Source organism: Puma concolor, chromosome E3, assembly GCF_028749965.1.
Source record: "Puma concolor isolate L17-30 chromosome E3, mPumCon1.1.hap2, whole genome shotgun sequence".
Lineage (NCBI taxonomy): Eukaryota > Metazoa > Chordata > Mammalia > Carnivora > Felidae > Puma > Puma concolor.
Genome location: NC_141682.1, coordinates 3,340,333 through 3,362,627, shown reverse-complemented (window position 1 = coordinate 3,362,627; position 22,295 = coordinate 3,340,333). Strand labels below are relative to the sequence as shown.

Here is a 22,295-nt window from a genome sequence, read left to right as displayed (position 1 = left end):
TGCATGACCACCCGTCACTTCTTCCCTCAGAAAGCTGAGGGCCATCAAATCTCTGCAAACTACCCTGGACATCCTTATTTTTACTCCCATCTGACAGGCGAGACTTCACCGTCTCTGAATCCGATTAGCCATCTTCTGTACAACTACACCAGAATTACTAAACGTTACGAAGAGATCCATTCCCGCAAACCACAACTACACATGTGCGCTCAGAGGGTCCCATGAGCCTAGCGAGACTCTCAGTTTGCTTGGACTCTCTGGATGGTTATCTTAAGCATCTTCACATCTCTTCCTGTGCCACACTTCACTCTAAACTTAAACCTCTTCCCAATATGCAGAGAAGATAAAAATCCACAAGCCCTCAGTTTCCCACATCAGCCAAGCCACATGCATCCACACCCACATAAGGTGTCTGTCGTGTTACAGCGGAAGCTGCCCTTCACTCTACCAAAGGCCCCCCTTCCGGAAGGGCCCCCGCACACAGGGCACAAACCTGCGAACCCACCCTGCCGAGGCCTTCCTTCTCAGGCCCCCTCTGTGGGTGCCCAGGCTGCCTGGCCTCTCACCTTCTCCAGACCTTGTTCCTCCAGCCACACTCACACTCCCTTCACTCTTCACATTCTCCTTCTCTAGTGGAGAATTTCCACTAGCATATGGATTTTCTCTGGTACCCCCCCCCCACCCCCCCAATCATCTTTTAAGAGAGAAAGAATGCATGAGGGACAGAAAGAGCAAATCTTTTTTTTAAATGTCTACGTATTTTTGAGAGAGCGAGAGAGAGAGATACAGACAAGGAGGCACAGAATCTGAAGCAGGCTCCAGGCTCTGAGCTGTTGGCACAGAGCCCGACATGGGGCTTGAACTCACCAACTGCGAGACCATGACCCGAGTCGAAGTCGGAAGCTCAACCGACTGAGCCACCCAGGGGCTCCTGAGAAAGAGAGAATCTTAAGCAAGCTCCATGCTGAGCACAGAGCCCGACACAGGGCTCGATCCCAAGACCCCAGAATCATGACCTAAGCCCAAATCAAGAGTAAGATGCTCAACTGCCCGAGCTACCCAGGAGCACTTGGTATTTCCCACCTTAACGGAAAAACAACCTGCTTGATGTCAGGTACCCATTATGGATACTCACCATTTCTCTACAGCCATTCTTTTTTTTTTTTTTTTTTCCATGTTTGCTTATTTTTGAGAGACACAGAGTGTGAGCTGGAGGCAGGGCAGAGAGAAGGAGACACAAAATCTGAAGCAGCTCCAGGTTCTGAGCTGTCAGCACAGAGCCCGACACGGGGCTCGAACTCACAAACCACGAGATCACGACCTGAGCCGAAGGCCAATGCTTAACCAAGGGAGCCACCCAGGGGGCCCCCTTCAGCAGCCATTCTTAAAAAAAAAATCCCAAAGAATCATCTCAACCTGCCCTGCTTCATTATCTTTTATTTAAATATATTTAAACTACAATTACTAAACATTTCCTAACTAGAAAAAAATCAAACAAAGACCAACATTCCTAATATTCCATTTCCTTCTAGATTCAGCATCCTTTCTCCTCAAGCCCACTGATGGCAGTTCTCTTAGCACACGTTTCAGAAACGTCAACTCCCAGTCTTGTCTGAAAATATCCTCAGGTCTCCCTTGGTTTGGGAGAGCAGATTAGCCGGATGTGGGATTCCATGATTAGAGTTACATCCCTTGGAAGGGTGAAGCTATTATTCCGCTATCTTCCCTACTACTGCTGTCAGCTGAGATCTAATTGTTGTTCCTTTGAGGCAGCCTGAATTACACGTATGGTTGCTGTTAAGGTTTTTTCTCTGACTTTGAAGTTCCACAGTGACACTCGAACACGTCTAGATTTGGATATATTTTCATTTATCCTCGTTGGAGCTTCATCTGCCTTTTGACTCTGAGGATCCATCGTTTTAGGAAATACTATGACAATTATCTCTGAACATTATCCGCACCCCGTTCTCTCCATTCTTTCCTTCTGGACCCTTCTTAGAGCTAAAGTGATTATTCTATCCTCTTCATCTCTGAGCCTGTCTTCTATATTTTCTGTCTTTTTTATCTCTGTGCTTTATTCTGAGTTTCTTCCTCATACCTATACAGGATAGTATTTTTCACTTCAGCTGCTTATTTTCTGCTCTTTCATCCATTCAAATGACTTTTTATTTCATTTATTTTTTAAAGTTTATTTATTTTGAGGGGGGAAGGAGAGATGGAGGGAGGGGGAAAGGGGAGGGGGAGAGGGGGAGAGGGGGGGAGAGAGAGAGAGAGAGAGAGAGAGAGAGAGGGAGGACGGGTGGGGGAGGGGCAGAGAGAAGGAGAGAGAATCCCAAGCAGACTCCACGTTCAGTGTGCAGTCCAACATGGGGCTCGATCCCATGAACCTTGAGACCATGACCTGAGGTGAAACCAAGAGTCAGACACTTAACCGAATGAACCACCTGGGTGCCCTTCAGTGGACTTTTTAAATAAATGATTATATTTTTCCCTTCGAGAAATGCAGTTTTTTCCTACTTGGTTCTTTTTAAAATCCACACATTAAAAGATATTCAACATCATTAGCCACTAGGGAATGCAAACTAAAAACACAGCAAGTTATAATTGCACACCTATCAGGGTGGCTAAAATAAAAAACAGTGACACCAGTGAATGCTAGTGAGGAGGCTGAGACTAGATCACTCACACGCTGCTGGGAGGAATCTAAAAGAGTACAACCGCTCCAGAAAACAGTTTGGCATCGTCTTACCAACACTAAACATCCAGCTACCACATAGCCAAGCCACTGCTTTCCTGGGCGTTTATCCCAGAAAAGCAAAGACTGTGTTTACATGAAAACCTGTACACGCATGTTTACAGCAGCTTTACTCACAATGGAGGTAAAATGGATACCACGCAGCTGACCTTCGGCAGGTGAGTGGTGGTGCGGGCAGTGGCATACCCGCACCAGGACCACCACACGAGAAGGGGCCGAACACCCACACAGGCGATGAGCTGACTGAATCGGAGGATCACAGTGAGTGAAGAAAGCCAACCCGAAGACAGGCTGCAGGATTCCATTGGCACGACATTCTCTAAGTGACAGAACTAGAGAAATGGAGACCAGATCAGTGATTTCCAAGGTCTGGGGTGGGTGTGAGGGCTGGAGCGAAGCGGTGTGGCTATGAACAGGACACAGAAGGGATGCTTTGGTGATGGGAATGTGCTGTGTTTTGACTGTATCAATGTCAATAACCTGGTTGTGAAACTGTCTGACAGGATGGCAAGAGAGCACCATTTGGGGAGACCGGCTAAAGGCACCCTGTGTTCTTTCTTGCAACTCCGTGTGAATACACAATCAACTCAACATACTAAGCTGATTTAAAAGTGGGGGAAAGGACAAATACTGTATGATTGCAGTTACAGAGGGACCTGGAAGAGTCAAAATCAGAGACAGAAAAGTAGAGGGACGGGCGCCAGGGGTGCCAGGGGCGGGCACAGCGGGGAGTTATTGCTTAACAGGGACAGAGTTGCAGCGTGGGAAGAAGAAATGGTTCTGGACGAGGATGGTGGGGACAGCTGCACAGCACTGGGAACGTACTTAACGTCACCAACCTGTACTCAGAAACACAGTTAAGATGGTAAATTATATGCTACGTGTATTTTACCGCAATTTCAAAACATTTTCCAAAAAAGCACCAACTCCTGCAAAGACTTCCTACTGCATGTGGAATAAACCCAGGTTCTTTCCCAGACCCTGGTGACTCCAGGTCCCATGTCCCATCCAGTCTCTTCCCTTTGCACTCTCCCTGCCCCCTTTCCTCCTCCCTGACCACATGACAGTCCCTTCAGCTTGGCAAATACAAGCTCTTTCCTGGTTAGACAAGTAATCGCTCCCAAGAATATTCCTGGCTCCTCGCTCTCCCGATAGAGGCTGAGAAAGCAGTGAGCACAGGGGGGACAGCGTGGGCTCTGACACGACCGGCTGCTGGCCTCTGTCCACCTCAGCCCCCATCAGTAAGCGGGGATAGTAACAGGACGGTTCATTCGGCTGCTGCAAGGATCTCCTGAATTATTACGTGATTACATGGAAAACACTTAAAATAGAGCCCAGCACTCAAAAATGTTAATAATTGTTGTTACTATCACCTTGAGAATGAATGCTGAAAGAAGCAAGACACAAAAGATTGCATATTCTATGGTCGCATTTTACAAGAAATTCTAGAATAGAAAAACGATCCTGTGGCAATAAAAATTAGATCCGTGGGCAGGGCTGGGGGGCACAGGAGTACTCAGTGTCCCAGGAACGTGACCGGGAAGTGCCTGGCATCTGTCACATATTTGTTAAATTCATCAACCTGTGTGCTGGCAATCTGTGCCTTGCGCTCTACGTCACTCTCTCCCGCACTATGTCACGGCGAAAGTGTCCCGTTTATTAACCTGTTTCTACGTGAGGCCACAGCTCACCGATGGCAGGCCCTTCAGTGCCTCACCCCCGTTTCGACCCCTGGCAGCTAGTACAGTGCCAGCGTGAAATTAGCACTCGATAAGCATGTGCTGGAGGCGTGAAAGGAGACAGTGGGAGAGGCAGAGCCGGCCCTGCCCTTCCTTCCGCGAGCATCGCTTGAACATGAGCGCCAGAAAGGACCTCAGTGGTCATCGAGCACACCTTCCTCATTCTGACCTGAGAAAATGGAAGCAAACCAGAGTAAGTTATCTGCCCAAGGTCAGAATTAATGGTGGAAGCAGGTCTGGAGCCCACATCTTCTGGTCTTTTTCACTAACACCAAATATGGCTCAATTCACACGTATAGACATACTCTATAAACATTCACAGAATGCTCATAAAATATAATATAACATTTTTAAAGGCATATTATTCTGAAAGCCCCGTTAACTATAAAAATATTTTTACAACCAGATCTACTTCATTCAAGCATTAAGTTGGGACTTGCACCGCAAGCGCTAATTTAAACAAATCTTTCTTGACGCGATTGAAATGAAATGGTAATAAGTTAATGGACATTCAAGTGTGTGAGCACGGACAATTATGAGGCAGGCTGTTTCCCCATCGCCCGGGATGCCGTTTACTGCCCGTACTTCAAAATTCAGATCACTGCTGCCAAGGCGTCCCGTCCCGCGAAACTGACCGGAGGTTGAAATACTGAACCTGTGAGCTTCGCATTCCCTGCAAAACACTTGCGAGCACGCCGTGTTTCCGCATTCCCATCAGGTAGGCTACAACACGCAATCCGAGCACGAGGGCCCGCAATTAGGCAGAAGAATGGCACCACACAGAACAAGTTTCTGCGTCCTAATCTGATAACTGCCGACGTAAATCACCTCCTGGAGGTAAGAGAAATACCGCACGACATCGGCATTCACATTTCGCGTTGTGAGAAATAAAAGGAAACAAAGGACATATATCAAAACCCAAATAACACAGGACAATTTTATTATCAAATTAGACTGTATTTATAAGACAAGGCTATACTCATCTTTGACATGCAGAGATACCAAACTGTGTGGATTCAGTAAATCAGAAAAATAAACATGCATTTTTTTTTTTTTTTGCAGCTTCTCAGATAAATAAAACCTGTAATTGCCTCTTCAAAATTCTGAGTATAACTTACTCTCAATTCTTTCAAAGTATTTTTGCCTTTCGAAGATATGTGTATACCCCTTCATCAGTAACATTTTGCTCAAGGTTTGCTATGCTCCCCGCCCCCGCCCCCCCCCCCCCCCACTTTCGGTGAGGAAGTTTGCAGATATCACATGACTTTCCTTCACACTTCCTCATTTACCCAGACATTCCAGCAGTGTGTATCTGCGGGGTCAGACCCAGTTCTCAGTACAAGGAGGGCTTAGCCAGCCAGCACCCAGGGGAGGCTGACACTGTTGGAGGAGACGGTCGACACATGCCACACGGGGTCGTGACTCTCACCAGCTCACGGCTGAAGGTGAGACGCGAGAACGCTGCTGGCTGCCGGCCCGTGCCATATCAGGGGGCACTGGCACTGAACCCGGGTGCACCAGTCATGAGACTTCGCCTTTTCTTCTTTGTCCCACCCCCCACTTGCGAGTGCCCTCTTGCTTCTGCAGCTCCACTGCCCCTCTGCTGTGTTACCTGACACGGTCACAAGCTCCAGCATAGGACCTCACATCCTCGGGAAGCCATTCAGGTGCCGACTCACTCCCTGCTCCTGGGCAACATCCCGGTGCCACCCCGTCCCCTCCTTCTCCTGGCTTGGCTCTGATACTCCAATGCACGGTCTTTTAGCTCAGCCAGAGTCATCCTCTGTGACCTGCGGCCACAAGCATTTCAGAGATACGAGGGAACCCTCTGGGTTTCGCTCACTGGCTTGTGTGTGTCACACAGAGCTGCAGAGAGCTTTAAATGTCACGAACGCAGAGCCTCTGCTTCTTTGCTGACCTTGAGTCTGATACATCCAACCATCTCATGAGTGCATCCTCCTAACCATCTGCTGTGTGCCTCAAACGCGTACAAAACAAATTTCAGATGCCACCACCAGCCTCCCCCCAACATACACAAAACTTGTTTTGCCCCCAATCATCTCTCCAGTTCAGGAAACGGTAACTCCATCCCATCGGCTGCTCGGGCCACAAGTCTTAGGTTTTCCATGGCGTCCCTCCTCCTCCCAGACCTCACATCCAATCCGGCATAGATCCTATCGATTCTACGTTCAGAAGAGACTAGCATCTGACACTTACCACACCACTCGATCTGAGCCACCTCAACCATTGCAGCAAACCCCTAACAGGCCTCCTGGTCTCTGATTCTGCTGCCCCAGAGCTGCCCTATTCTGAACATAATTCTTAACAGAAGGGTCACAAGGAAGAGTGCATGGCTGCTCCGCTCAGATCCTCAGAGCAAACGCCAAGGTCCTCACTCTGGCTAAGACAACTGTTTTTAGGACTCAGGCTCAGCCACTTCCAAAAGCTCACCTCCAGCCCTCTCCCTCGGCCCACCCGGGCCATGCCTCCAACGCACCGGCCATTCTGCTCCCTCATCTGCTCCTCTCCCTGATTTACTCCCAGGCCTCCTCCCTGACTCCTTCCGGTCTCTGCTCAAAGGTCTCCGGTTATTATCAGAGAGGGCTTCTCTGAACGCACATCTACAACAGCAACCCACCGGACCCCCCTCTCCCCACTGCACGCCCGGCTTCATTTTCTCCTCTCTGTTGTCACCAGCTGGCCTATCACGTCTCCTTCCACTTGGAGACGGGCTCCCTGAGGACAGGGCCTTTCTTTGGTTTCCTGCGGCACAGCCGGTGCCTGGAACGGTGCCTGGCAGGTAGTAGGTCCTCAGGACGTATTCGGTGAATGAATCGGGAGAAAAGGCCCAAACTGCCATCAGAACTGTGTGAGTTTTTCATTTGGCCTCATTCTCCTGTGAATGGGAAGCAGCTCACATCCACCTCCGGGACGCTCACTTCAGCTCCTTTTCCGGGATGGTGATGAAGTTTTGCCGCTCCTCTTGCTACACGACGGAAGCCTCCTCACTCAACAAGTATGCGGTGCAGGAGCAGAGAGGCTGCTGGTGACAGGGTGCTGGGCTCGGCACACGGCAGCGGCCCTCCGTCTCCCGCTGCCCCTCACCCAGTGCTACACAGACCTCATTTCCACCCCATCCCCCGCTAGGCCTCGGAATGTTGTAAAGCCCGTGCCTTAATTGGAAAACCACGTTTGCCTTCTCTTTTGTCAAAAATTTCTGAAGTTAGCGACTTACAGCCCCAACACAAGGGAATACATATAAATAACACCCTCACAGGCACGCTCAGGGCTACGTGGGCACGAGAGTTTGTGTGGGCCTGTGGCTCACGCCGACCTATAGTGTTTCACACTGAAGGCTGACGTTCTAAAAGGGAGAAATAGGAACAAAAGTAGCATATGCAAAAAATACTTCAAAGACACGAAGAGGGTTTGGCAAGACAAAGTGAAAAGAAGGATCAGCCTAGACAGGCCTGGCGCAGAAGCCAGAGGGCCACCGGTCAGCTGTGTGCCCCTTGGGAGGACCCTCGGCATCCCGTCTGCAGTCCGCGAGCTCCAAGCACAGCTGACGGCAATGGTGAGGATCAGGGAAGACGTGTTTCGAGAAGGTGTCCAATAATTAATGGCCGCTGTTAAAATTGTTACTAAGCCATCCAACAAACTTTTCAAGTCAGGAATTATCGTTAGAATTGTTGTTTCCCTTGAAAGCGAAAAAAATTAAACCGTAAGCCGAAAGCTCACATTTTGAAGATCCCGCGGTAATGTTAACAATAAGGGGGTGGGGTTGGCGAGACCAGGCTCCTCCTCCCTGTGGCCAAGGACCACCTTCCCCTCGCCCTCCCCAAACCCATGTGGTGGAAGGGACCACAGATAATCAGGTTACAGCAGGTACAGAAGCTTGACCTGTTTCAATATGAGTGAAACGCTTTGAGCCAAACATTTGTTTTCAAATGACACCTTTGGTGGTGCAGAACAGATCTAACGCCATCTGACTTCTGTCTGCCAACCATCCAGACAGGGGCCCTGCAGAAATGCCCTTCCAACTGCCATGCAAAGCCGAACTTTCTATCTCTGAATGATGTATAAACTCGCAGAGAAAACCACACACATGCTGATTTATGATGTCCTGCACAGCAGGTACTTAATAAATACGGGGGTGATGATGAGGTGGAAAATATGAAACCTGAAGGGCCTTACAAATGTGTAAATATCCCTAATCAGCCTCATCTCATCTCATCTCCTAAAAAAGGGATCACCGGCATATTATTCTACTGACATTGGAGATTCATCAATAGCTTCGCAGGCCATTTGTTTGATGTGACACCAAGTTAAAACCTACTTAGCATCTTTACATCATTAGCTCACCAGGAATTCAAGAGTCTTTGGCAAGAATCTGCAAGTAAAACAAGAAAAGCTTTTCAAGTTAAGACTTGTTATTTCACTCTACCTCCTTTCATACTTCTCGAATAAATGCCGACACCTAGACCACAAGTCAAAAACGAATTGCCAGACGGCGACCACCGTGGGCCGTGCCCCCATGGACATGAAGGGAAGCTCCAGTGTTGGAGAAGCTTAATTTGATCCCCTCATCCTCCCTCACACCTCCTCTTCCCCGGCATTCTTCCCAAACTGGCCCAGCCATGCTGGGCTCAATGCTAGAACTCTCCAGAATATTTTGCCAGAGTCCATCTCAGCTGCCTTGTGTTCAACCTAACAGGTTTCTAAAAGAATGAAAAATTGATCCCTGTTCTTCGTTTCACCGACCCGAAGAGGCATCTGCTATCAATGGAAGCAATATAAAGTTGGACACACAAACAACTCTTCCCAAAATAAGGAAAAAGGAAAGCAGGTTCCCATTTTCTGAGGTAATTAGAATTTTTACGAACATTTTTTTCATTTAAAAAAATTTGCTTAATGTTCATTTATTTTTGAGAGAGAGACAGACGGAGACAGAGCTTGAGTGGGTAAGGGGGAGAGAGAAAGGGAGAACAGAATCCGAAGCAGGCTCCCAACTGTCAGCACAGAGACGGATGAGGGGCTTGAACTCAGGAACTGTGACATCAAGACCTGAGCTAAGATCGAGAGTCTGATGCTTAACTGACTGACCACCCAGATGCCCCATTAACATTTTTAAATGTTGTGTTTGTACATTTCAACAGTCTTCCTGTTTCCAATAACAAGGGTAAGAAACGTTTGTTAAATGGGATTCAGAATGGCCTAAGGTCAAGCAGGTTCAGATGCCCGGCTGGGAGAGCATGACAGCTGGACTAGAGAAGGGATCCCGTGGATGGGCAGGCAGGAGAGAAAGCAAGTCTACACCCCACGGTGACTTTCAGAGTTACGTTTAAAACCTACTCAGCAAACTGTGTTTTATATGTATGTGTATATATCTATCTATCTATCTATCTATCTATCTATCTACACACACACACACACACACACATCCTTTTTGGAAAGAAGAGAATAAAACAAAAGCATTTTCTTCTCATGAATCTTTGTATGAGTGCAACCATCTGATGGTGTAAGTACTTAACTTTTAGCCCAAGCTTATAGCATTTCAGGATTCTTTCAGAAATGCTCATCCTTGCAGTGTTTATATTTGGTATATTAACTTTGAATTGTATTGCAAAATGCCCACTTATGAAATGTATGTGAAATGTTCTCTTTGAATCACTTAAAGCTCTAAATGAAGAAAATCTGTTTGGCATTAGATAAATACCTTGAATGCGGGATAGGCAGGAACACCCTGAAATAATGCTTAACTAATCACAAAGCAGTATTCTGCAATAGATGCCGAACCACTAATTAGACGAAGGGAAATAAAACTGTCACGGCAGGATAAAAGGATAAAGAGAAATAAGCAGTAATTACTGTTTTATCGTCAGAGAAAGTGGTATCGAACATGGTTCAGTAAAAAGAGGGAAAAAACCCCCACAGCTAAGTAAATACCGGCACTCATTAAATTAGCACTTGGAGCTAAACAACTCAGGGATGACAATATCTTACAAAGCGCATCCAGAAAGGGAAAAACGGACCACAACGACCAAGTAAGGATGCTTTCTTTACTCAGGGCGGGCAGCACTCTGCAGACTAACTTTACGGGATGACGATTTCCTCAAACTGCCGAAACATTTCCCCGCCAGGTCCTCAAAGAGCCACTCACCACGGCCTGGGGAAGGACTACGAGGCCACATCATTCTTCTCAGGGCTTAATCGATACAGTGAACTTCATTAAATGATACATAAATGGTGCCAACAAGCGCCAAGAGTTGTATTTTAAAGTTGGAGCAACTTACATTCTGCTGCTGGGAACGATCTTGTGCCCTTCTCTAAACCACGTCACCTGCGGTCTGGGGCAGCTGCTGATGGGAAGGAAGTCGAGAACTGCTGCGTGTCCTTGAGAAACCGTTTTCCTCTGGTCCGTATCCATGAAATTTCCCATATCTGCAGAGAAAAATCAGACCCTTTGAGTTCTAGAAAACTACTTTGTGTGTGTGTGTGTGTGTGTGTGTGTTGGGGGGGCGGTGGAGGGTCCAAGATGGAAATAACTATGTATTACAGCAAAGTCACCACCGGTGCTTTAATTAAACTATAAGACAAGAAGAGACTGAGCAGCAGTGCTGACGAGGGCAGATCTGGTGGGGAGGTGAAGCGGGAGGCAAAGCCACGTGCCTCCAAGGTGCCCACGAAATGCATTCATCAGCAGAACTTCGTGGTCTCTGTCGCTGCAACAACGCGATGAAATGTTTGCAACTGATTTGAATTCTGGAATAAACTATGGAGAAGCATCCTACCGCCACAGAGACCTTAGAGTCGCCCTTAGCTATCCGCCAACTCCCCAGTTTCTCAAGCTAGTTCTGCCCAGGCAGCCACCACTGCCCGGTTCACTTTCTCCTTCTTTCCGTTGCTGGGGTGACTGTCTCCCTAACAGATCTTTTGGAAGAGAGATTTTTTTTTTTTTCAACCACGAACTTGTTTTTACAGGGTTCTTCAAACCCCATACTGTTGACTTAATTAGGGACAGGTAGGCTCTGTTGCAGCCTCTTGTGCTGCTTAACATTTTTAAGAAATGGGGTCACAGGAAAAAACGAAGTCATTAGAATGTGGGCAGAGGACACCAATTTTTAAATTAGTAACATTTGAAACTTTTGAAAAATGTCTATGTTAGGATTAGAGACAGACACATGTGTATACACACAGATTTGACTTATATGCTTTTTGTCTCAATGTATTTAATTTGGCATAGTCCATAGCAAATCTATATTATCAATGGAATTTTTATTCAGAGGAAATTATTTCCTATGTAATAAACAGCATTTAATATTCTAGGAGATGAAACAGATGAGGTGAACAGTCACAGTTATTTTTAAAGTGAAGCTCGTTAACAAAAAGGAGGAGAAAAGAAAGAAAAAAATCTAAGAGCCAAAGATAAATTTCTAGAAACAAGGATATAAATAATTAACCAAGAAAAAGTCCAAAATTTAATTTTATTCAATAGAATTTAATACATTACCATAAATTCCAAGCTGTTAACTTATTCAAATATGTTTGGGGTATTGAACTGAAATTCATATTTATTAATTATGTTTTCAATTATTCAATTGAATACAAGTTCCAAATTATCCTGCAGTAAGATTTAGCTGAGTGACTTCACCACAATTCAGAAAAGTTAAGCCTTCCTAGTAATTAAAAACATAACTAAACGTGTAGAGACAGAATAGACGAGTAACTAGAAATTGTTTTCTTTGATACAGTGACACTGAAAACTATAGGCCTTACCTGTGGTCAAAATAACAAAGAGAAAATACTGTCTTTTTTGGTTGGCACAGCCCAGTTTAGGATCTCTCGAGTTCTCTCAAATCCGTTATAACGTATTAATACGTAATTTAAAGTAGCATAACACTTTCTGCTTTCTTTTAAATGAAGAGACATTTCGGTAGTAAATTCAAAATGTAATAAAGCTGACAGGCCGTTTTAGAAGGACCCTACTTTGCCAGGTTTTGGACTAGAAAAGTATTAAGTGCTTTGTGCAGACCAGCTTGTCTCTCCAATTCCTGCTAACGATGTGCAAACTCCCTGCATTCTGGTATCTCCCCTTCAGTTACTTTCAGAAGCCGCATTCTCTAAAATGAGTCTTGCCCACAGAGAATGCATCAGGTCCCCAACAGTAATACCTAGACAGTAATACCGTCTAGGACATTACTATCCGTGTACTTTCTATCGTGGAGCTAAAGGATTTCTAAACAAATTGCTGGAAAGAACTAATTATGAACTGAAGAAATTTTATCTAATTGGGCTTAATTTTTTATTTGAAAAACATTTGAATCTGAACATAACAATGATAATAAAAGCCACGAGCAGCTAATTCATAAAAGAGAAGGCATCCTGTTCATTTTTTATGTCTTTTTGTCCTCCCCAGTGCCTGACAGAGCCCCTGACGGGTGAATTTTACACAAGTGCTATTTGCCTCATTAGCCCCATCACCAACACTGGGCCAGCTACACTGGCTACCTGTCTCCCAACAAATTTTAGCAATGACCCTATCCCAAAGAGAATCTAAGACACAGTCTCAATTCCCACAACAGGTAACGGTGATTTTGATCGGCATTCCCCACAGACACTCTGTTTCTGTGATTCATCACTTGGGGACTTTTCCAATGCACACATACATGCGACTTGAACTTCTGATCTTCTCTGCAAGAGAGCTCCCATCCTGTTTCGCACCACACAGCGGTAAAACCCAGCGTCAAGCCTCTGTAAGGACGGGATAATGTACCTGCCAAACACCAAAAAGAAGTATTAATGGTCCTGTGTCTAGAGCAGTTCTGGCACCACATGTTGCAAGTGTTCAACAAGCATTTTTGGTGAACCGTCTATGCAATCCTTCCGTGGCCAACACGCTTACCCCAAATGCAAATTACTTGTGACATTACATAATCGATGTCTGTCTCCCCAGCTAGGCGGTCAGGGGCACAAGCAACCAGCCTCTAGACCTGCCTGGTTCATGGCTGTGCCCTGGCACCCAGCACGACGCCATGCATGGAGTACTTATCACGCACAACTAGCTGAACACATGACAAATGTGAAACAGCTGAAGGTCATTACATGTAAACGAGACCTTTCAACAAAAAGTGTTATAATTCTGTCAGAATTTCTAAAAGTTATTTCTAGAACTGGAAACCATCTTTATATAATGTGTTGTGTCACTCTATATAAAAATTCAAGCCACACTTTCAGGATGAGACACGGGTGTCATCGAGGCAGAGAGCAGGGACACTCAGTGTTGCAGACCACCCCCCCAACATAATTCACACACTTCCCTTGCCCACTTCCCCACACACGGTCTGACATTAACTTTAAAAACATTTTGGATAACTGAAAGGTGGTTTCACTTGTATTTTCCATCGTCGTGGCTGTAAGCAATCGTCATCCTTCAAATCAAAGACTTTCTAAAAACTTCAGTAACATTTCATGGTAGAAAAAAAATGTACTTAGAAGATACAGTTTCCATAAAAGCCCTGCTTTAGGTTTATGGTTAGTTTTATAACTTAGGATGGTTTGAAATCCATAAGCAAGTAAGATTTATAACGAAGGACCACTTGAAGTGAGTTTTACAGCTCTGGAGCCCCAACCTTTCACAATACCTGAGAGAGTACACTAACTGGTTTCTAGGCCATGTTCACAAACAAACCAAGAATGAGGCTGAGTCCTGGCTACTTCGTACACATGGGAAGGTGTGTACTACAAAAAAGAACACAGAGAGCTAAAACCCAGTCTTAAAGGTAGCCTATCTTCCGAAAAAGAGAAAACTGAGTGATGCTATCCTTCATTACAGAGAGGTTCCGTACATAATTATCATCAATTTAAAACTACTTCTCCTAACAAAGGATAACCAGAAACTTTTAAAACTCAGGTAAAAAGCACCACGTATGGTAGGCTTTCTTGGCTCAGTTCCTAAGCATAGCTTGAAATCACTTATATTCAACTGATTGCTCAACTTTTTATTCAAGTATGTCCAATTAGTCAACCCGAAAAAGGAACTTAAAGGCCTAATTTTTAAGTGAATAAAACACTTGGACAATATAGGTAATTCAGCACTAAGCAAATATTAATCAAAGTATGTTTTCCCTCTGATAACCATCTTGACAGTCCCATGACAAGATTAATAAAATCTTTTATGAAAAAATATCGCTGAGTTTTAATCTTCAAAATTTTATTCTATTCTGAGGAATGGCTCATCTCAAACACAAAATTAATTAGTGTGGATAATCAGAGTAAGATCAAACTGAACACAAAGAGTCAACGCCATTTATTTAAATGACAAGTCAAGACTGGAAGGATGAGCAGCTTTGATGGTTACATAACTGTGATTATAATAAGGAGGGGTTTTGAGATTAAGTTGACACAAAGCCAACATGGGTGTTTTGAAATGAAATAGCACGAGTCACAGGAGCACGTGTTTGAAAAAAACCACACGCACAGTGTCACCTCTGCAACATGTCCGCGATTATATAATTGTTATCCATTCCATTTTCTCTCTCTTGCGGGGTCCTAAATAGATTTTAAATTCTTATGAATTTCTACAGTAATCGTATGTACTAATGCATGAAAATAGCAGTGTTTTCAAACCACAGGGAGGAGCAGATACAAAATTGAGTATTAGGCATATGCTGTTCCGTACCAACTCTTTAGTCTCATGTCTCGCCAGGGAAAAAATATACAAAAAGTTGCAAAGTACTCCACCTATTACAGGAATTCCTACACAAATTATGTTCACCTAACAGATGGGAATATTCACTGCAAGCCCATTGTTTATAAACACACATTTTTAAGCAGAGAAAGTTTCCTGGCTCTTTAGAAGAAAGTATGATAAAATCTTAGCACCATATGCCACCAAAATATAGAAAATGCCTGCTCCCATTTCAAATAAACACAGCAGGGAATGTTTGTATTCACTGGATAAAGGCAGAGTCTCTACTAGACTAACAGAACATTTTCCAGGGCCAGTTCGTTATCAGGAAGAGCAAATTAAAGAAAATCAAGCACAAAATCACAATAAAACCAAGGGTTTAAACGTCCATTTCTGCTCCAGTAGGAGAATACCTTAGTTCTGAGCTGCCTCTCAGGATGGGCCACATGACCCACCTCAGGGTTTCTCTAACAAGCAACCTGAGCTCCATTTCGGCCGGTAAACAATGGCCTGACTAGCCCTGCCTGGAGTGAATGTGTGACCTGGTTTGGGCTGCCTAGGATCTAGAGCACTGTCCTGTGTTTGGAGAATTTTCCACTCTGTGGGTCTCAGTGGAGGCAGACCCCTGGACACACGTACTCTGGGTCTTTAGACCTGAGGCTGAGAAGTGGGGCTAATGGAGAAGCGGTCGGACGGCATCGGTGCTGGGGCTCAGCAGAGCCCTGGACCAGGGGCACAGCGCGGTGTCCAGTGCCAGTCGGGGCAGAGGCTCAAACAACGGCATCCCGGGCCCAGTGGGAGCAGCGGCAGGAGCCCCGGGGGGAACGGCTCCCAGGCCGATTTGGCTCTGAAGGCTCCTTCAGTCTGCCGGTGGTTCGGGGACCAACCCGGCGTCCAGGCAACAACTTCCTTTTCCATTTCCGTCAGAGAGAGTTTGCCCCTGTGGCTCGTCCTAGAACCCCCCAAGGCCTACCCTCCAGAGCACAGCCAAAATAACCGCGGCTGGAAAATCTTTTCACGTTACCAGGCACTCACCGTGGTCACAGAAAAACCTAAATAATGCCTCTCGGAATCCTCTCTTTTAGAACTCATGGCTTCCTGGCAAACCACTAAGAACCATTAGGTGATAAACAATCCCCCCAAAACTGGGACAAATAAACCTGTTCTGAGTTTTCCTGAATGTGCAGCGCTAAAAGCTTAGAAAGTGTCTGACAAAATGCTGCCTGGTTGTAGACTGGCTACTTACTGTTGAGCGGTTCTTCCAACAACAGCGAGCTACTCTAAGGACACAGGTCTCACAGTCCCACCGTGGTTCAGAATAGCGAAGGCACATCCGCACTTCTCCCTCTGAAGTCAGGTGACATAATTCAATTCACAAAACAGAACTCTCATGCCCATTAAAACTAGATCTAAGGCACAGGGCTCTGGCATAGCTCAGTCAGTTAAGCATCGGACTTTGGTTCAGGTCATGATCTCACAGTTTGCGAGTTCGAGCCCCACACCAGGCTCTGTGCCGTCAACTCAGAGACTGGAGCCTGCTTCGGATTCTGTGTCTCCCTCTCTCTCTGCCCTGCCCCTGCTCGCACTCTTTCTCTCTCTCAAAAATAAACAAACGTTAAAAAAAAAACCAACTAGATATGAGGCTCTTTTCTTTGAATGGGGGTCTACATTCATTTCAGGCCACTTCAGATAAGACTATCCCCCACAATTTAATTTTTTTATGCTGGTATAAAAATATCTATTTTGCATGAAAATAAACAACCAAGTTCTATAATAAACTTTCCTATCTTGGCCCAAAGCCCAATCTTATTCAAAGTGGGAAAAAAAGGTTATGAAAAAAAAAAAAACTGTAAGCCACTTATACCTTTCTTGGGATTACTTTCATTCTTCTTTTGTGAGAGGAGATGATAAATAATTAGACTTTCACTTCTATTTTTTATAAATTTCCTATGTGACATTAAAAAATAATAATCACAAGTGGAATGAGTCTATAGCTGGCTTCTTTCACAAGCAAAATACTGAAATGAAAACCCCAAACTGAAATACGTTAAGGAGATCTTAGGACCCAGAGCTGTAAACAGCATGGGCCTATAAGGGATTCTACTTCTCGGAGCCAAACTGTGTAAGACTAGTTCATTTGAGCCAAAATATAACTGTGATTATTGTGAGCTGGGCAGTTCAAAGAGGACAAGACCAGTGGAGAATTAAGCAGCAGAAAAGAGTGACTATAAACCAAGTCGGGAAAACTGAAACCAGACAGCTGGGGGCACCACGCCCTTGCGCAAAGACACGGGTGGGTGTCGTGCTCAGTTCAGTGAGATGATGGAGAAACCAGTGGGTCATCACATGTCACCTAACGGAAGAGTTCTGTTAAACAGACCTTTCCTCTTGGTGACTGGGGGACACAGCAGATCAAAAGCACAACAAAACACAAAACATGTAGAGGAGTCTTTCCCATGGTGTAGTAATGAAGCCTAATTAGCTGCTTTGTCTCAGGGTCTGAAGATTTCTGAACACTGATCTTACGTCCTGGAACACTGCTAAGCCCACTTACTAGTTTTAGCAGCTTGTTTATAGATAATGTCACATTTTCTACATAGACGATGTAGAAATAAAAGACCTTCAATAAAAGACATTTTTATGTCTTACAATCTAGATGCTATTTCTTTTGTATTTTTCTTCTTTATTGCATTGGCCAGTAACACCACTACAGGGACCAGAGGAGCTTCCCGCACTGGGGGGTTTGTAGGTTTCATCAACTGGAGAACATCTGCCATCTGATTTCTTCAACTATTTTTCCACTCCTGCCTCCTTTGGGATTCCAAACACACTCACATTAGACTCTCTAAAGTTGTCCTGTAAGTCACTAATGCTCTTTTCATTGTGTTTGATTCCCTTTTTTTTTTTTTTTTTTTTTATATCTGCCATTCATTGTGGATAATCCCACTGCTGTATCTTTAAGTTTACTAACATTTTCTTCTGGAACATCTACTCTGCTACTCTCCCATCCAGTGTGTTTTTCATCTCAGATATCACAGGTTTCATCCTCAGGAGTTTGATTTCGGCCTTTTAACATCTTGTATGTATTTAGCTTTGATCACAGGGAATATAGTTATGATGTTTCAGTGCCTTTCTCTGCTAATTCTAACATGTGTGCCAGCTTTGGCTCGATAGATTAATAGATTGATTTTTGTCCTCCTTAAGGGTCATGCTTTCCTTCCTCTTTACATGCCTAATAATCTTTGATTCCATTCTAGACATTGTGGATTTTACCCTGTTTGGTGCTAGATATTTTTGTATTCCTATAAACATCCTTGGGCTTTGCTCTCTGATGCTTCAAAGATACTTGAAAGTCGTTTGATCCTTCCTGGTCTTGTTTATAAAATCTTAGGCAGGATCAGAACTGCATTTGGTCAAGGGCTAATAATTCCCACTACAGACCCAAGATACTTATGGATCCTCTATCCCATAACCCCATAAATTATGAGAATTTGGGGTACAGCTGGTGAGAACAGGTCCTCTGCCCAGCCCTGTGGCGAGCATGGGAAGTACGGCCATCACTTCTGGGCAGCCCTTTCCTTGGCCTTGGGGAGTCTCCTCACCAAACGTGCTGATAAATATTCTGCCAAACACTCAACACAGAACCGCTGTAGACCTCTAGATTCCCTTTCTCGGGCACTCGGCCTTGATCCCTCTGGATTCTCCAATCTCTTCAACTCAAGAGTCCTCCGGGTATTAGCGCCCCCCGCCCCCACAGCCACAGCCTGGAAATTCTGGCACAGAAGAAAAGCTGGGCCAGTCAGAGGGCTCGCTTGGTTTCTGTCTCTGGTTTCTGGTTTCTGTTTCTGGTTTCTGTCTTGGATACAACTGTTTCATATACTTTGTCTAGTTTTACGTTGTGCAGATTTCCTATCTAGGATTCTCTTTTATATCTCCCAGTGAGGCTTTCCACTTTTCTTCGTGTAGGTTCTTATAAAGGTTATTCCCAGGTATTTAATAATTTTTGTTGATACTGTGAAATTTTTCTTCTTTTTATAAGACATAAGAAAAAGTTACTTTGTCCTTAACCACCCCTATTTTCTTACTGGAATTAAAAAAAAAAAGAATCATCCATCAAGTTTCTATTGTTTATACTGTCACAGAAACTGAACCACAGAGACGGGTCACGTAAGGAGATATAAGATTTTTAGCACTTCACAGTATCCAATTATTCTTCCTGGTATAAAACGAATAGTACGCCTAGCACTAAGAAATTATTGGCTTAGACATCTATCTACCTGTATCCGAATGTAATTTTTTATCTCCAAGTAGAAAGTAATTGAGAATAAATACTTTCTGGGGGAAAAAAAAGAGACCCATCTGCCTTTGACAGCTATGCAAACCTGGTTTAATGACCTAACTATTACAATTGTGGTTACAGGATCACCTATGCCTGAATGTGGATATAAGCATCCATGGGAATAACATTTGCGACTCACTGAAATTTTGGGGGCAGTTTGTAACACAAGCAGCAAAGAAAATGCTATTTCCAGTCAAAGCTGGAAAAGCTGAGTTTATATTATTTTCCTTTTATAGGATTAGCATTTTCATAGTGACATCAAAGTGGGGGGGAGAGGGACTCAATTTCAGAGAAAAAACCACTACCATTTTCATAAAGTAGCCATGTTTTTCAATTTGAGACTTAGAATGTCTAATGAAGGTTAACATATGACAGCTGAAGGTGCTTATTGGAAGGAAGTAGATGAAAGAGTAATTTGAAAAAAGAGCATGAGCTTTTTGGGCAGCATTTATTTCTTGAAAAAAGGGAGGACAAAATACTATGGATCCTTGACAACCCATCTGGGTGTCTGAAGCCCTCAGTGAACAGAATATAATTTATCACATTGTTCCCAAACTGTTGGTGCTTTAGAACCACCCATTTCTTCCTACTAAGTTTCCAGGGAAATGGGAAGGAAGCATCTACCCCATTGTAATGGTCCACGTATAATGAGCTGCCCCTGCAATCCTGCCTCAGTGACCCACAATGCTTTGCCTTCCTGAGGATTATCCAGGGAATGTCAAATTAACAGGTAAAATTTCTAGTGCAAAGAGCAACGCCAAAAAACCTCCATCTCGTTGCACATTTTCGAGTGGACACCAGAACTGTTTTATCCTAAGTCTCAGCAGCTGCACATATAATAGTGGCATGGTGTGTGGTTTAGCATTTTAGAATAAAACTATTACACCGCTGTTTTACATGGATCCAATGGAATATAAATAATATAATGATTTTGAAACACACATCATCCCTTCTTTAATAATGAACTCTTTAACAGAGAGGAACCTTCATACTGCTCCTTTTTACTGTTTGAACTTAATTAGTAGGTCTATTTATCCCATAGAATTTTATTCTTATGTAATATATTGTTATGCTTCAAAGATACTTCTTGATTATCCATCATACTTCTCTGAAATAAAAATACACATACAAATGGCAATTTAAAAAGGATGTCCTTTGATCAAAACATTCTAAGTGCTTAAAAAAATTCTTCTGTATTACAGGGTCACGGCAACTATTATTATTAGTTTATCAAAAAAAATAAATGTATCACAAACTTTGAAATATAATTATTAAGATTAAAAACTTAGAAAATGTGTCTCTTAATGGGAGGATAGTGGCTGGTTTTTTTTTCAATTACTTTTTATTTCACTGAATGGCAAGTTATTTACTATTAGAATAAATAAAATTGGATAGAAATTAACAACAAAGAGAAGGTACTGACCACATATTTGCATACAGTTCATTTAAATCTAAAGAGTACACGGAAGAAGGAAATAAACTAGAGAAGAGATTGAAGCATAGCAACAATCAAAACACAGGAAAGTAATGAAAAAGGATATGGATTTAGAATCTCAAATCATCTTTTTTGCAGAAGTTAATGAAAGTGTCTTCTGAATAAATGTTTGAGAAAATACAAAGCCCTAACTTTCCTATCATGCATGTTCTTCGTACATCAAGATACAACATGGATCTGATGGAAGTAAACAGAACTTTCTTCCTCCTCCTCCTTGAAATGTGCCACTGAGCCCTCAGCCTCATTACAGAGGAGGGTGAAATGCAGACAGAGTGTGCTTCATTAAAGAGTATTTCACAGCTTGTTTCTTCTTTCCAACAGCTCTGGAATACTCTGCTTCTGCTACGTGTAAGTGGACACACCCCGGGGCGCCGCTGTGAGCATGCTGCCCGGAGAAGACAAGGTGCCCTCAGCCGTGGAGATCTAACTTGCACGCGCTCTTTCCTTTGCTCTCACTACACGTCCCTTGAGGCACAATATATTATTCTCTGAGGACAGTTGGAGAATGGAAATGGTGGGGTTGTCTCAAAAAAATGGTACAGCTCTTGCTGCCTGCCTATATACAACATGTCCCAATTTTTTTTTTTTAAAAATCCAAGAATGGTCAAAATATCCCATTTCTAGAGCCCTACTTTTCCTTAAAAGGAATATGTATAGACTAGAGGCCAAGTAGCTCTTCAGGGGTTGTCTAAAAGAGCCCCTCATTTTGTTCAAGCCAAATATTTGGACCTAGGCACTCGTCCTGCACCTGAGAGGCAGTTCCACAGGAGGACTCAGATGGGGAAAGTGAGCCTTCCTTCGGCGAACTGGGGCAAACAGCACAAAAGGGCAGAATCCCGGGTGTCTGCAAAAAGGCATGTTCTCAGTCAGCTCAACCTCAGAAAACACACATATGGAAACTGAACATCTAGAAAGCAATTCCTTTGCCGCTATCCGTGACCACATACCTCAATCTGAACACCATCATTATAGATCATCCACATTACTATTTTTTATATGGAAGAACAATCTGGATTCTTCTGAGACTTCATCCCTTTCTCCCAGGGGCATACAAAACATTATGTCATTTCATTTTTATGAGAACCCTCTGAATTGGGTTTTATTATACTCATTTTGCAGATGAGAAAAGCAAGACCAAACTGGTCAGGCAACCTGTCCAAAGTCACACAAACAGTAAATTGAATAGAAATATCCGAATTCAAGGCACCTGCTGTTAAAGCCCATTACTCACACATGCTTCTCATTTCTAAGCTTACTTTTTGTCTTTTTCTTTCTTATGC

General features: G+C 43.9%; 1 protein-coding gene across 2 annotated transcripts in view; it reads right to left on the bottom strand.

Annotated features, from left to right (window-relative positions):
• SDK1 (sidekick cell adhesion molecule 1) overlaps positions 1–22,295 on the bottom strand; it is an 888,233-nt gene that overhangs the window by 505,267 nt on the left and 360,671 nt on the right. For both annotated transcript variants that reach the window (XM_086692476.1, XM_086692475.1), the window contains exons 3-4: positions 13,161–13,267; positions 10,788–10,935 (exon numbers count right to left, since the gene is read on the bottom strand). In XM_086692476.1, the coding sequence (XP_086548602.1) occupies positions 10,788–10,935; positions 13,161–13,267 (255 nt within the window). The remainder of the gene's footprint in view (positions 1–10,787; positions 10,936–13,160; positions 13,268–22,295) is intronic.